Source organism: Microplitis mediator, chromosome 6, assembly GCF_029852145.1.
Source record: "Microplitis mediator isolate UGA2020A chromosome 6, iyMicMedi2.1, whole genome shotgun sequence".
Lineage (NCBI taxonomy): Eukaryota > Metazoa > Arthropoda > Insecta > Hymenoptera > Braconidae > Microplitis > Microplitis mediator.
The window spans coordinates 5,555,114-5,572,444 of record NC_079974.1 but is presented as its reverse complement, the minus strand read 5'-3'; the positions used below and the strand labels follow the sequence as shown (position 1 = coordinate 5,572,444).

Here is a 17,331-nt window from a genome sequence, read left to right as displayed (position 1 = left end):
CGCTGTCACTCGGCTTCAATAAAGACTACCCCCACTCTGGGATAATGTCTGTTGTGCGACTATACCGACTGTGGTTTGTTTATGTTGTCAGTACATGTGAGGTATTTACTTCTATTTGTAAGCATGTGACGATGGATTTCTATAATAATATAAATATTTGTTTATATTGTAAAACTATTCATAGATAATTAGCTTAAAAAATAAGTAGTTTTCAAATGTTTTTTAAATAGATAATAATGCTGATGAAAATCAATAGAATTGTATCTTTTATGAATAAACAAAATTATTCTTGGTTAGCTATTGGATTAAATTCAACGATAGCATGGAAGCAACCGATGACTGGAAAAAGTCAAAAATTTAAAACTTATAAGCAATTATTAATTAATAACATGAGCTTGGATAGTGATCAAGCTACATCTCTTCTAAATAAAAATACTAACATCTTTGAAATACCAATAGAAAAAATTATAAAAAATTGTTTAGTATGTAGGGTAAGTACTGTAGTTATTGTTTTTTTTTTTTTACTAATTATATCACTGTTAATAACATGCCCGAATTATTCAAGATAGTATCATAATGTTGATTTTCAAAATGCTGAACGAACTGACTGCAGATTTTTAGAACTGAGTGAAGATGAATTAGAAAATAAAATAATTATATTGGAGGAAATGGGTGCCAAATTCATTGACACTCTAATGTTGACTGGGTACGTAATCTAAATTTACTAATACCAAAATTATTCCATTTTAAAACGACTAGTACGTAAGTATGCAAGAAAATTATTTTAAGTTTTCGTTTACATTCAAAAAAAAAAAAAATTAAATTAATGTAATTATTTTTCTTGTTTTCATGAAAACTCAAAATATCAGTAATTTTTTATTAAAATTAAATTGATAGTTATTATTTTTAAAAAACTATTGCTTCACTTTAGTAATAAATTTATTTATTTATTTACGCCAATCGGCATTATACAAAAAAAAAATATAATCATTTTAAATTAGATTTAAAATGAAAGAAAAATCATATTGCACCATATTGCTTGTATAAGTATTATTACTCAGAACCAGGTAGAATCAAATAGTACATATAATCTTTTTCACCGCCGTCGAGAAAGAGGAAAGGGATCCATCAAAAAAGTTGATATCAGTAGAATATTGGTTCACTAGTCTAGCGATTCTGTTTTTTGGTCCATGATACACATAATTTTTACCCGACCTATCAGCCGATAGTATCCTCCTAGTTCTCAGGTCAGTTCTTGAGCAAATAAAGCCAAAATCAGCCAGGATTTCAGGGGCATCTACCAGCCCATTAATTACTTTAAAAAAGAAGGACAAGTCGGCCAAAGAATCCATGTTGTTGAGTAACTATAATGTTCTTGAAGGCAAAAGTTAGTTGAGGCAGGACTATTTTTTCTAATAGTTAAGCTAACGAAGATTAGATACAAATTGGCCTGTAGTTTGTCACATTGGATTTATCACCAGTTTTATGAATCGGGCTGATGAAGGATAGTTTCCAGGCAGTGGGAAAATTTCCTGTTGCCAATGACTTGTTAAATATATGTGTGATGGGCTCACAGAGACCCACAGCACAGTTTTTTAAGAAAATATTTGGCAACTTGTCAAGTCCTGCACCTTTATTGACATTGAGCGAAGACAGTAGACGATATACATCATCATACCGGACCTCAAACTGGGTGATATGCGCGTCCGGAGAATCCGGGATAAATTTCTAGAAGCATCAATTACTTGAGGCAAGCAAATATTTATTCAATTTAGTTGATACATTCTCAAATTTATTACAATTGAATCGTTTATTTGAGAAACCCCATAAGTCATGTTTTTTACGAAATTGGGTTTTTTTGCATTTTTGGGTTCTTTGGATGTTCCTCCACAGAAATCAATCGAAATATGCATCAAATCAGCGGTTAAAAAAAATTAACGGGATGACAGCAATTTCATTTAATTGAGGAACCCCATAAGTCAATGACTTAAATAAACATATGCAGTAGACTGATTCAAAAAAATCGACTAATTTTTTTTTTCTTCATTCTATCGAAAATATTTTTGGAAATGACGAAAAAAAAATACTGTGAAAGTTTGAGCTCTTAATATTAATATTTAGGAAAAATTTATTTTTTAAGCTTTGGAATTTTGTAGCTCTCGGTGGGACTAAAACTTTTGAATGTTCAAGACATATTCTTATGGGAAATTTGACGCTCTACAAAAACGGTCTCTTATAATTTTTCGATATTTTTATTTCTTCCAAAGTAATTCGAAGTTAAAGTTAGATTGACGATAAATTTTTACATTTTTTAAAATTTTTGAGGCAACCATCAACTTTATCCGAAAATTTTAGAGGACATTTTTTGTAGAGCATTTTATTTCTTACAACTCATCTCAGAGAAAATTTTCGATATTTCTCATAAGTCGTAGGTTATTCGCAATTAACTGAAAATTTAATATAATTAATTTTAAGCAACAAAATTTAGATTTTTTAAGAAAATTTTCAGTTAATTGCAAATAACATACGACTTATGAGAAATATCGAAAATTGTCTCTGAGATAAGTTGTAGGAAATAAAATGCTCTACAAAAAATGTCCTCTAAAATTTTCGGATAAAGTTGATGGTTGCGTCAAAAAATTTAAAAAATGTGAAAATCTATCGTCAATCTAATTTTAACTTCGAATTACTTTTGAAAAAATAAAAATATCGAAAAATTATAAGAGACCTTTTTTGTAGAGCGTCAAATTTCCCATAAGAATATGTCTTGAACATTCAAAAGTATTGGTTCCACCGTGAGCTACAAAATTCCAAAGCTTAAAAAATAAATTTTCCCATGTTATTTAAACGGGAAATAGAAAATCGCGATGCGACAGTTGTTTATATTAATATTAAGAGCTCAAACTATCACAGGGTTTTTTTTTCGTCATTTCCAACAATATTTTCGATATAGTGAAGAAAAAAAAAATTATTCGATTTTTTTGAATCAGTCTAATATGCAGTTTTAGTTTTGCAGAAATAATTTTTTTTTTTTTTTTATTTAAAATTCGCGCTTTTTGGGAAATTAATTTCAAATATTGTTTTATTGTTGACTGTTATATGACTAATTAAAATGTTTAAATTTATTATAATTTTTTATAATTTCTGAGTTTTAGAGTTCAAATACATATTGAATACTTCATTTTATCAGTGTAATAAATGATTTGAGTGGAAATATTTAAAAAAACAATGATTTTATAACTTTTTTTCCGTTTGGTTGAGAAACCCCATAAGCTAATCAACTTTAAATAATTTTTTTAAGTAGTTTCAGTTAAAAAATTAAATTGATCTTGTTGGAATCTTTTTCAAAGACGCTAAAATTATTGTATTCAATTATTTATTTATTATTTTCATGTCAAGTTTCTCCAAAAAAATGTTTTTTGTGTTTCCTGAAAAATTTTGTTTTCTTGACTTATGGGGTTTCTCAAATAAACGATTCAATTAAAAACTTCAATAAACATGGTGGCCACATTTCTGGAAAACCTGGAAATGTCAGGGAGTTATAAATATACTGGAAAAATCAGGAAATTTCGTCACAAAGCTGGAAAAATTCTTAATTTCTTTTTTTTTTTTTTTTTTTTTTTAATGAAAAAATCCAAAAAATTTAATTTTTCTATATTAATTTAAAATCGTGTCCAGATCAACTTAATACAATGGTAAATTCACAGGGAGGTGGACAATAAAAAAAAATTAGAATTTAATTTTGACCATATATTGGACGTTTCGTCCCTTTATTGGGACTTCTTCAGCAACTTGATCATATAAATTCTATCGTCTACTAGATGAATCAATGTGACACATAAATTGTAGTTTATCTTTATTTCGCTTTTTGTTATTTTTTACTGTAAGTAAAATATTAAATAATGCTAATTATTTTTATATTATTAAGAATTACGTATGTCTCAATAACATCTAGTAGACGATAGAATTTATATGATCAAGTTGCTGAAGAAGTCCCAATAAAGGGACGAAACGTCCAATATATGGTCAAAATTAAATTCTAATTTTGTTTTATTGTCCACCTCCCTGTGAATTTACCATTGTATTTCTTCTTTCTGTCAAAACTGTTTTAAAAGTGGCGCGGCGCGAATGCAATGGTAAAATTATCTTGAAAAAAATTTAATAGAAATAGATTCCAATAGCGAAAAAATGAAGCAGTTAAAATTTAAAAAGCTATTAGAAAATGAAGTCGTAGTAGAACCCAATCGCCAGGATCTTCAAGCTATTAACATGCATATTGACAAGTTAAAAAACCAAAAACATTAAAAGTATACATAAGTATTGAACTAATAAGTTTCACTATATTTTTTATTCGCGTACTTCATTTAATATTTTATCAATATTCTATAAAACGTTCTTATTTATGAAATTTATTCTAGAGAAAAGGAAAAGTTTATTTATATTTTATTACAGAGTAAGTAATAAAAAAAAAAGATTTAAAATCAAAAATAAAAAATTATTCCTTTAATAAATAAAAAAAACCTATGACCATTCACAAATAATGAAATGAAGTTTCATTTAACAACAATGATTGATTATTTATTGAACCGACTTATACCACTTTATGTTGAATTAAATAAATATTCCCAAGGATTTAACAGAACTGCATATAGTCAGGGAATTTTTAAATTATTTGACTGGAATACCTGGAAAAGTCAGGGAATTTCAGTTTCAGAAATCTGTGGTCACTATGATAAAGCAATTATTTCTTGATATAAAAAAAAGGCCATTCGGCAGCCGAAATGGAAGGTAAATTTTCCAATTAATCTATATAAAAAGTTTCATACATACATACTTATCTTGTGATACATGTTAGTGTATAGTCATGATATGAAATTAGGCTCGTTTTCTAAGAGTGAGAGTAAAAAAAGACAACGACTATTTTCGATAGAGAACTTCAGATAGTTGATTTGACAAAACATTATATAGGTAATGTACCAAACTAACCTTCACGTAAACAAAGTATATAGAAAATTTAATTAATATGATCATAATTGTAATCGCTATTACGATGGCATACCAGTTATAATTATAGGACGTACAGGTACGTTTGAAACAACATAAGTGATAAAAGAAATCCTTTTAAAATATAAAATAGCAGTGAAATTTACAGGTTATTTTCTTCACAATGAAATACAACTGATGAAATTGAATTAGAATGGGAAATGCTTAAGTTATGTGGAATAAACAACCATATTTCCAACATTTTTTAATTTCATTTAAAATTTCAAGGCTATCAAATTATTGGAAGAAATAGTCAAAATATATCGTTTAAGGTCATAAATTAAAGATTATTAGACAAGCTTTCAAAAACTTTTCAGGAAAATTGTCTATGAATGTTAGTTTTGAAGTTATATGAACTTTAGCAGTGATTAAAAACTGATTTTTACGAAAAATCATGAAAATTTCAAACAGCCATAATTTTAAGACTATTCCAACGATTCAGGGCATCTTTGAACTTGATCAAGGTAATCGCCTATAGAATAAGTGTAAAAAAATTCATTAAGATCCGATAAGTACTGTGGGTGCTATCGTAATGACAATACCAGTGATAATCATAGGGATTAGAGGTACATTCGATACATCATAAATAATAAAAGAAATACTTTTAAAATATAAAATAGCAGTGAAATTTACAGGTTATTTTGTGCACAATAAAATACAACTGACAAAACCGGATTATAATGGGACAAGCATAAGTTATGTGGATTGAAAACCATATTTTTAACGTTTTTTGATTCCATTAAAATTTTCAAGGCTATTAAATTATTGGAAGAAATGGTCAAAATATAAAGGTTAAGGTCATAAATTAAAGCTTATTAGTCAAACTTTAAAATACTTTTTACAGAAATTATCTACGAGTTTTTGTTTTAAAGTTATATGGACTTAAAAGTGATTAAAAACTGATTTTTTTGAAAAATCGTTAAAAATTCAAACAGTCATAACTTCTAAACTAATCTAACGATTTAGCCCATCTTCGAACTTAACCGTGATAATCGCCCATAGAATAAGTGTGAAAAATTTCATTAGGATCCGATAAGGATTCTAGGCGCAATCGTGTTCTCAAAACTTGGTTCTATTACATATATATATATATATATATATATATATTAATATATATATATATATATATATATATATATATATATATATATATATATATATATATACATACATATATAAATTTTTCAACGAATGGTATTTTCGAACTCTACTCAACTAATTATGATAGGTTATGACAAAATTCCTTGAAAAATCGACCATGAGGACAAATACAATACCTAGATTTTTTAAAAAATCTACCTAAAAAGGAATTGAAGAAGTGCATTCAGAGTACCTTCTTTATTACGATTCTTAAAATTTGTGACATTATAAAGCATCATTCCAAGAATATTCTGCTAAATTTTCATAAAAATATATTGAAAAATAAGCCAGTGATAGTGAGGAGAGACGAGTCACCTTAAAAAGTCTCCATGCCGCAGGCAGGATAACTCATGACTGCTTCATCTGAAATCAAAAAACCAAAAAAATTTTTTCAGTACATAAGTTTATCTTGGATTTGAACGAAGGAATAAACAAAGTATTCATTTTTATAAAGGTGCAATCAAAAAACTGATTTTTACCAAAAATTGCTCCTTTTGTTTAATTAAAAAATAAATAGAATGTTACGTTCTGGCTTCCATTATATTAAAATAAAAATTTTAGAATTTTTTTTGGTAATATATAATAAAACTTTGGTCACTCTGATGAAGAAAAGATTCATAATTTAATAATCTTTTAACTTCCCGCTATGAAAATCAATGATTTTCGAAAGATTCAGGAAGTTATTGTTTTTACCCCATTTGTAAAAATCGAGTTTTTATCAGATGTCGGCATTTAAAGGTTACAGGAAACTATTCTGACAATTTTCAGAATAATGTCCGAGTGTCTGTATGTGTGTGTGTGTGTGTGTGTGTGTGTGTGTAAACTTTTTATAACAATTTAACTAATGAACCAATTTGAATGGTTAAAGCGGCAATCGAAAGAGCTTGTTGGCCATCAACTTTCCTGAAAATATCAAATCATTTGATCAAGTAGACTCGAAAATATTGACGAATTACGAAAAAAAAATTTTTTTTTTTTAGTTTTTTATTGATTTCTCAGCAACGACATACGATCGGCTTCAAGATCTAATCAGCTCTAGAACTCAATAAAACGCGTCGATCGCCACCTCAACCGTCTCAATCGGTCAATTCGATTAAGAGATATCGTTAGAGAAAAAATGGTAAAAAACGGTTTTTTTCGAAAACAACGGCAGACAAAAGTATTTTCGAGCTCAAAGAGCTCGAAAATGTATTCACAATGATGTTTTCGAGGTCCTTTAGCTCGAAAACAGCGGAAAGTTTTGGGGCTGGCCCGCAGGGTCAACCGATAGACCGATTTTTTAAAATTCTTTCGTTAACGGTTTCTCTTGAACGAATGAACTGGTTTTGATGTTTGAGGTGGCATTCGACGCGGCTTATGAAGTTTTAGAGCTGATTAGATTTTGGAATCAATCCATCGAGCACATTACAAGTTATCCAAAAAAACCATTTTTGAAAAAATTTTATTTTTGGAATATCTCCGAACGCACCCGACCGATCAAGCTCAATTTTTCGAATGACACCTTGACGATCAAAATCGGTGCATCCGTTCAAAGTTACAGCTATTTCGTACGTACGTACGTACATACTCACATACACTACTAACAGAAATTAAGGGATATAAAAAAATTGTAAATTTTTTAGCAATTTTCAACATGCTGTAACTCAGAGGAAAATGGTCGTACAGCAAAGAAAAAAAAAGCAAATTGTAGCTTCGAGTTTCTCGTTTTCAGATCTGGCCTTCAAAATTTTTTATCATGCACTGTTCTAGAGTTTCTTCACATCAAAATCATTCCGAAGATGATAAGGAAAAAAAATGTTGAAAAAATCAATTTTCTTGAAAAAAAAAAAATATTTGAAAAAAATTTTTTTTTTCAGTTTTTTCCGAAAGTCTTGAAATCAGTCAGAAGTTTTAATTAATAAATATTTTAATTTTCCAATTAATGTTATTTACAACTAACAATTGATATATTTTTTAGTTTGTTACCCGTATGAAAAAGCAATATATGAGCTTCAGTATAATTCAAAATATATGATAAATTATATGGAATTATAAGAAGTCATATATGGAGCCATATACAAAATTTTGCCGAAATATTATATGATTTTATAATTTGCAACATATATATCGGTAATATATTTTTTTATATGCTAACTTATAAATATTGCTTATAATATTTTATACTATACTTTAAGTTATATGATAAGACATATGATTTAATTATATGACTGACATAATATTTATACGTGTAAATATATAATTATATAAATATATGTTCACATATATTTGTATAAATGTATGTAAATATATATTTATATAGATATATGTTCATATATATTTGCACAAACATAAAACTAGAGATTTCAAGAGCTGTAAAATGCTTTTTTGTAAATCTTGATACGATTATTTTTCATGAAGTTACAGTCTTGCAAAAATCACTAAAATTTCTAAAATTTTTTTGTTCCTTTTATTTTTGGTATGAGTGTATTTTTTACATTATTTATGTATGATAATATCAAAATTATTATAATATTGAAATTATAAGTTTATATATAAAACGAGAATGTAATTTGAGATGTAATATCAAATGTATACAATTACATATATTATGAATTATATGGATTATAATAATATTGAAATTATAAATTAATTTATAAGATGAAACATATATTTTACGTTATAAATTAATATATAAAGCGGACATATAATTTTTGATACAATATCACATGTATATAATCACATATATTATAAATGATATGGATTATTATAATATTAAACGTATAAATTATTATATATGATAATGTAACGGGGTGACCTGGTGTTCGACTGCCAGGTCAGCAAAAATTAAATTTCGCGCCCTTTTAATCTGCGCACCCGCCCTTGCGTCGAATTTGGTTTAACGGCGCGAAGGTAGGGGTAAACTGGACACCTCGTCGCCAGACGACACAACCGAAAATTAATTATCGTTCACTGGTCGAACCGAGCAGTCGCTCAAATCTTTCCAACACTAAACATTTTACAGTCTAACATTCAGGCAGACGCCACAAATCTTGAGTGATATTTTTCCATTGAGTTTCACGTCAAGTGTTATCCATCATTTGAAAGGAAAAGATCCTGCTGTTGTCCACTAAGATGTCCAACGCACCTCGACACCTGGGACAGGTTGATGTAAGTTCTTCAGGATCAAGGTTTTGAAATTAATATTATTTTATATTCGTCAAACACGTGGAGGAGATCCCCTCATTTATTTATCGTCTTTTGATTCTAAATTCTTATATTAAATTTGTCAAAATTACTTTCTATTCTCTGTGCATGCGAGAAGTTATTATCGGTAAAATTTAGTTGTCAGGATTTTCCCTCGACAACGTTAAATTCCTTTATTTGTTTAAATTAAATAAAAGACTCGGGAATAATTATTATAATTAAATTACCGAGAAAAATTTATATTAATAAAGTTGGGACTGGTATCCCGGTGAGATGGAAGCGGCGCATGCGTAGTAAAACTACGTTGTAAAACTCTCGATTATTAATTATTAATTATGATTAAATTTAGTATTAAGTGTATATATTAGACAAGTAATTATTTATTTATAATAAAGGAGCCACAATTAAATTTAGAGTCATTGTTATATTATTTTAACAACCTTTCCCCTATTCCAAATCGAGCTGCGTACTCAGCTACGTCAGACATTTCTGAACCCGAAAATTTCAAATACTCAATTTTCTATCGAAGGATGGTCCGAACTTCTTAGTACGGGGAAGCAAGGGCCAACCCTTACAATGGCGCCCAACGTTTAGTTGCAAATGTCTGATAGATTTGGATAGTGGGAAAATTTAAAAAATTAAAATTTGAAAATGAAAATTTGAAAATCAAAAATTTGAAAATTTAAAATTTGAAAAATTTTTTTTTCAAGGGAAATTACTCTCCTAAAAACGTGTTTGACAAATAAGGATCAAATCCTCAATTAATTAAACGTGTTATAAAGATCTTGAACAAAAATCTTGCCATAAATTTGTCGGAAATCGTCAATCATTTATATAAAATTTATAATAGAAATCGTTGCTTAAATTTTGGTCGTGAAATTTCACTTATAAAATCTAGAGAAAAAAGCGCGGGAAAAATAATACCGTCTAGCCTGTATGACTCATTTCTCGGCCGGAAATAAAAATAAATTGACGCTACAGGATAAGAATCAAGCTTAAAACTTTGAATTCTATTTTAATGATAAATTTTAACGTGAAAATTTATCATCGCTTAAACTGAAATTATAAAAGAAATAAATTATTTGCTGAAAAACTTTGTAATAAAATATTTAAGTAAATTCAACTAATCCTGTAGTGTAATTTACAAATAGAAATAAAATTGAAATTACCGGATAGATAAATAAAAGTAAAATACATAAAGTATTGTGACGGATTACGATAATTATATAAATTAAGTTTGTCATATTTATAATAAGCCGAAATAAATAAAGTCTTAGGACTTAGGCTTAATAAATAAAATTCGAGAGTGTCAATAAGGGATTATCCTTTCGTTGAGCATCGGTAAAATTTTCTTTTACTTAAACTAATAATCTTTTATTGTGAGAAAGTGATTAGTGTTCATATTGTGCGAGTGACATACAAAACCTGAAGATCAACAAGATGTCAAGTACTAGTCAAAATAGTAAACGATTGCTGAGGTCGAATAGCCAAAGAGATGACGACATACAGATTATGGTGACACCACCACCAAGAGTCACACACTCACCACCAGCACCGTCGACAACAAGAACAGTAACGTTGACAAGAGTAACAACGGCTACAACAACAAGGCCTACAACTACGGTGATTAGCTCCGGGATACACCCGATAATGTCGTCTACTGGGGTTATCCCTACATCCAACAGCACGGGTAATATGAACACGCTAAATAGTACTACTCCGAATATAAACTCAAACCAACTCTCTAATTCGAATTCAAATCCGAATTCACATTCAAATGTAAATTCAAATTTAATTGTTATCCCAAATTCAAATTTAAATTCAATAGAAAACCGACAAAATCAAAATCAAAATTTAAATTCAAATCAGATTCCAAATTCAAATTTAAATCAAAGTCAAAATTTAAATCAAAATCTAAAGTCAAATTTAAATCAAAGTCAAAATTTAAATTTAAATCAAAATCTAAATCAAAATTTAAATTTAAATTCAAATAGTCATAGTCCGGAAAATTTGGGTATGAATTCGAATTCGAACCAGAATAATTCAGATCAGAGAGAGAATTTAGACGAAAATCAATTACCAGTAAGGAGTTTATTATTGAATCCGATCCTTAACCAGGGAAATCACCCTATAAATGAAAATGCTAGTCGCGTTCAGGCCGTGTTGGCCCCGGGTTCCGCTTCTTTACCTGGCCCTGCTCCAGTACCGGTCCCAACAGGTGGTGAACCGACTATGACAATGAGTGAGGTCATGAACCTTCTTCAACGGTTCTCAATAAATAATCAAACTGGGGCTGCTCCTTCTGTACCTCAAACTGTTCACCAGATGGCCAACAGTTTTGGTGACGGGGGGTGTCGTGCAGCCATACCCGCTCCACAATGTCAGAATATAATGAATGATCCTCGAAATTATGAAAACAACCTTCCAGACGAGTTTTTTCCGGAGGATTATATTGACACAACTTCTCGAAACTTTAATAATAATAATTTTAATAATAGGTTTACGGGAAACCCTATGTTTGGCCAATCAATTCGGGGGAATGGTCCCGAGACATTCTCGCCAAGAGAATATAACAATCAAGACGAAAGAAAATGGCGCGATATAAGGCAACACCTCAAGCTGTGGACATTGAGATATCCACAGGCAGACTTATCCGCAAATGGATTTATCGCTGCAGTAGAGGCCAGAATGTATCGAGAAGGTTGGGCAGAATCTGACGCGACTCGAATAATGAGTTACCTATTGGAAGGTAAAGCTGCTCAGTGGTTTGACATCAACTTCCTACGCTGGACTGATTATCAGCATTTCAAAAGGGAATTCCTGCGTGCATTTGGCTCATTCAAAACCGACACCCAAATACTAATGGAAATAGTACATATGAAGCCGGCTGAGGGTGAATCCATGGTGGATTTCACTTTCAGAATGCAACGAAAATATTTTGAAATGCGCTCACCTCCATCTGAGCAAGAACAGATTACTTGCATTCAAAATCACTTACCAAATGAATTGAGAGTGTTGGTATTCGCGAGATCAGTTCATGATTATGATTCTTTTTTGACGGTTCTACATGAAGCCACACAGTCAATGGAAGAGAGTAAGCGGTTGTTCAGATCATCATCTTCTGAAACTTTCAATAAATCAGTACCCAAGCCCAAGGAGAAATCCAGGCTCCTAGCTCTTCAGGAATTGGCTGGTACTGAAATTTGTATAGATACTGGGTCGTTAAAACAACCTCTAGTCATCGAGGAGGTTAAAGAAAATTCCAATGGTGGTTTTGTTGTTTGTGCTTCAGTTGGTAGTTCAACTACCACCAAACCTCAATTTTTGTTGAGTACAGGGGAAGCCCCCCAACAATATTTTGTTCCACCTTTGAACCAACAACCGTCCCAACCTACGATAAATTATCCATATTCTTATCGCCAAAACACTGGGGTCAGAAATAATTACTCGAGACCAAGTTTCGGTCAAGGAACTCGCAATAATTCTTTAAGACCTCAGGTCAATCCTAATACATTCCCCTGCCATAACTGTGGTCAGAATGGCCACAGGTTCAGGGAATGTATTAACCCGAGAGTTGACATATGCACATACTGCAATAAAATTGGCCACCTCAGACAGGATTGCTTTGCAATCCAAGGTTTCCCGCCTGGAAATGGATCTCGAAATCCTAATAATTTCCAGCGTCAAAATTTAGTGAGACCTAATAATAATAATAATGGTCCTGCAAATAATAATAATAATAATTTTAATAATTATCCGCGAAATAATAATTATAATAATAATAATTTTAATAACCATCCGCGAAATAATAATCATAATAATAATAATTTTGATCGTAATCCGGGACAATTAATTTCACAAAATTTCCCAGCTTTACCAAGTAGTAATAATAATAATAATAATCAAAATGTTCATTTAAATGGGCCACGCCCTTTTCCTGGTGGTTCCCCAGGAGAAGGGGCGTAAAAAGTTCGGGAATCCGAAAAAGAAAACGAAAGATGAGTCCAGGGAGTATGAGAAGGTACCAAAGATTTAAAATGAGATTTTTAGCTGAGGATGGCGATGATATTCACGTCACTCAGGTTAATAAAAATTTGTTTGGTGGGGTTGGCGATGATTTTCACGCCCCCCAATATAATGAAATTGTTGTAGAAGGGGTTGGCGATGACTTTCACACCCTCCAAACTCTTGAAGCGGTAAACATTAATAATATATGGGTTGGCGATGATACTCACGTCCCCAGTGTACAAAATGGTGTTGATAATGAGGTTGGCGTTGATACTCACGTCCCTCAAAAAGGTGAAGATTTAAATTTAAGGGCAGACGATGATAATCACGTCCCCTGTTGTTTAGAAATGAAGGACTCATCAAACGTGGTAAAATTTTCCGTAGTGAAACGTTCAAAAAAGTTCTTTGAAAATAAAACCGATAAAAAAATGAGTGGTAAAGCTGGTAAAATTAAGGCCAAGCCTATTGTAAATAATATGAATAATTCTATTGAAACGAGTTCTGTTATCGAACAGGCTCTTGTAAATAGTAATTTTAGTAGTAATGATAATTTTGTTGCTGATAAAAATCAGTTTTGTGTAAATAATTTTAGTAATTTTAATGGAAATGATAATTCCGAATCCTCAGAAACTTGTTTTAGTAGTTTTTGTAATTTATTTGAAAACGTTAATGGTTTTAGTGTTTTCGAGGATTTACCTATTTTAATTAATGACGAGGTACATCTAGGGGAAGTCTTAGGCGAAGAAGAACGGTCCCCAGATGACCATACTGTGCCAGAGACCTTCAAGTCTACTGGATTAAATTTAAATTATTCTGATCTTTTAAATATTAATAATTTATCATCTACAGAGAGTTCAGTGGTGGTTAAAAATTTAATAAAATTATTTGAAGATACGCCGATGAGTGCACATGATATCGAAATTTCTTCAGTCGGTACCGATGAAAATGAAGAACCAAGTGCTATTAATATCGAGGGCACGCCCTATTTGTGTGGATTGGAACCATTAATAGATCCAGAAGAACCAGATGAACCGTGGGAGGATGAACGAGACTCAGGATTGGAGTCCGATCTTGAAGAAGAACAACCCTCCAGTGTACCAACGTCACCTGCCCAGGTCATCGGGAAAAATTTCTAACCTCGAGATTGACGACTTAGAGCCCGAAAATCTAGCTTGGCGCGCGAGAGTAAATCGTTTAGACCAGTTGCGACATAAAGTTGAGGATATCATGAGGAAAGAGAGCGAGAAACAGGCTCGATATCATGATCACGGCATTAAGGATCTTCCTACTCTTAAGATAGGAGATCAAGCTTATTATCCTAATAGAAAGCTCAGTAAAAAGGTAGATAAATATAGCGCGAGTTTAGCATGCAAATTTTTGGGACCCGCTATAGTAGATCAGATAATTAGTCCGTTAATTGTGATTTTAAAAGACGATAAAGGGAAAACCCTTGGCAAACATTATGTTCCAGATCTCAAAATTCCGCGAAGGAATTTGAGGACAAAATAAACTATTTATGTTTTTTCTGGAATAAAAGGACGAACTAATCCAACCAAGGTTTATCCATAAATTCAATTTTTCCTGACCTAACGTCAGTCTGGTGACGGGGGTTGTAACGGGGTGACCTGGTGTTCGACTGCCAGGTCAGCAAAAATTAAATTTCGCGCCCTTTTAATCTGCGCACCCGCCCTTGCGTCGAATTTGGTTTAACGGCGCGAAGGTAGGGGTAAACTGGACACCTCGTCGCCAGACGACACAACCGAAAATTAATTATCGTTCACTGGTCGAACCGAGCAGTCGCTCAAATCTTTCCAACACTAAACATTTTACAGTCTAACATTCAGGCAGACGCCACAAATCTTGAGTGATATTTTTCCATTGAGTTTCACGTCAAGTGTTATCCATCATTTGAAAGGAAAAGATCCTGCTGTTGTCCACTAAGATGTCCAACGCACCTCGACACCTGGGACAGGTTGATGTAAGTTCTTCAGGATCAAGGTTTTGAAATTAATATTATTTTATATTCGTCAAACACGTGGAGGAGATCCCCTCATTTATTTATCGTCTTTTGATTCTAAATTCTTATATTAAATTTGTCAAAATTACTTTCTATTCTCTGTGCATGCGAGAAGTTATTATCGGTAAAATTTAGTTGTCAGGATTTTCCCTCGACAACGTTAAATTCCTTTATTTGTTTAAATTAAATAAAAGACTCGGGAATAATTATTATAATTAAATTACCGAGAAAAATTTATATTAATAAAGTTGGGACTGGTATCCCGGTGAGATGGAAGCGGCGCATGCGTAGTAAAACTACGTTGTAAAACTCTCGATTATTAATTATTAATTATGATTAAATTTAGTATTAAGTGTATATATTAGACAAGTAATTATTTATTTATAATAAAGGAGCCACAATTAAATTTAGAGTCATTGTTATATTATTTTAACAACCTTTCCCCTATTCCAAATCGAGCTGCGTACTCAGCTACGTCAGACATTTCTGAACCCGAAAATTTCAAATACTCAATTTTCTATCGAAGGATGGTCCGAACTTCTTAGTACGGGGAAGCAAGGGCCAACCCTTACAATAAATCATATATTAATCAATATTAATTATTTTGCCGCCATATATGTTCAGTTAGTTACCATATATTTTTTATATATTATCGACAGTATATGGTTTTTTCATACGGGTATTATTTTGAATGAACAACCGCAATTTTATAACTTTACTTATAAAAATTAATTTAATTAAAAAATAAGTCATAAATTTTTTAAATAAATGGCATTTTTAATAACTGGGTTCTTGATAAATAGTCGATTCAATTTAATAAGTTTTATTTAAAAAATTATGTAATTCTAATAAAAATAGTACGAAATCATTATTTTTTTTTTACAAATAATCAAAAATGTTAACTAAATTACTCTTTATATTTCATAAAACCGAGTGGTTGTAGTAGAATAAATAAGTAGATCATTTAAAAGTATCAGCTCAATATAACTTTGATAATGTTGAAAAATAATTTTATTTCAAGTTGAAACTATTTTCCGGCCTATCGAATTGTGTTAGCGGGAACATGTAAATTCGTCATAATAATTCATCGTGCATTGTAGCCCACTGCAACATGCAGTCCCTGCACACTGAAATATAATATATATAACAACCATTTAGTCGTACTTGTATACCGAGTTGCAGGTGCCATAAGGGCAGATAGATATGTCTTTGTGGCACCCGGAAACCATATGGACGTATAAATTTTTTTGTTGTTTTTTGCCTAACGATGCATTTTTTATCTGAAAGTATAAAAATGCAAATTCCACTAATTTTGAATTTTTTTTACGCCCTTGTGGCTTCTGGGGTCGGTATCAGGAGCCATAAGGGCGTATAAAGAAAAATCCAAAATGAAAAAAAATTGTTACTAATTCATTTTTTTACGTCTAAGTAGAAAAATTATTGTATTAAAAAAAAATCTTTTTTTGACAATTGTTTTTTCAATTTTGAAAAAAAAAAAAAAAATCGAAAAGATTTTCTTTTTTATTTTATTGTGCTACTAGATGATAACTACAATAATTCGAGAAAAAAAAATTTTTTTTAAAAGTTCTTATGGTTCCCGGTACTTATTCCGGAAATCATATGCGGGTATGAAAATTCAAAATTAGTTAAATTTATATTTTTATAATTTTTGATAAAAAAAGTACATCGTTTGGTACAAAACGAAATTTTTCTACGCCCTTATGGCAACTGCAACGCGAAATGTATACATAAATTGTATATATTAATTATAACTTACGGGCTGACCCTCATCTTGACAAGCATTTGCTCCAAAAGCAAACAATGCAACCAAAAATATTAAAATAATGAGCTTCGACATTTTTAATAAGTTTCGCTTATCTGTTATCTCAAACTAATGATATCGTTAAGTTGAACTGGTATTTATATAATTGTATTCTAGC

At 30.8% G+C, this 17,331-nt stretch overlaps 1 protein-coding gene and 1 long non-coding RNA gene across 4 annotated transcripts in view; both read left to right on the top strand.

Annotated features, from left to right (window-relative positions):
• The first annotated feature begins 78 nt into the window (after positions 1–78).
• LOC130669394 (transcription termination factor 5, mitochondrial) overlaps positions 79–17,331 on the top strand; it is a 32,246-nt gene continuing 14,993 nt past the window's right edge. The window contains exons 1-2 of one of the 3 annotated variants that reach the window (XM_057472273.1): positions 79–491; positions 570–706. In XM_057472273.1, coding sequence (XP_057328256.1) covers positions 237–491; positions 570–706 — 392 coding nt within the window. In that variant the 5' untranslated portion in view covers positions 79–236. Of the gene's footprint in view, positions 492–565; positions 707–17,331 lie in introns of all 3 variants that reach the window. The other 2 variants (XM_057472272.1, XM_057472274.1) reach the window with 2 other exon arrangements.
• Positions 4,489–6,035, top strand: LOC130669396 (uncharacterized). The gene is made up of 4 exons (XR_008990177.1): positions 4,489–4,788; positions 4,856–5,083; positions 5,138–5,609; positions 5,679–6,035. It is a non-coding gene; the product is annotated as an uncharacterized LOC130669396 (long non-coding RNA).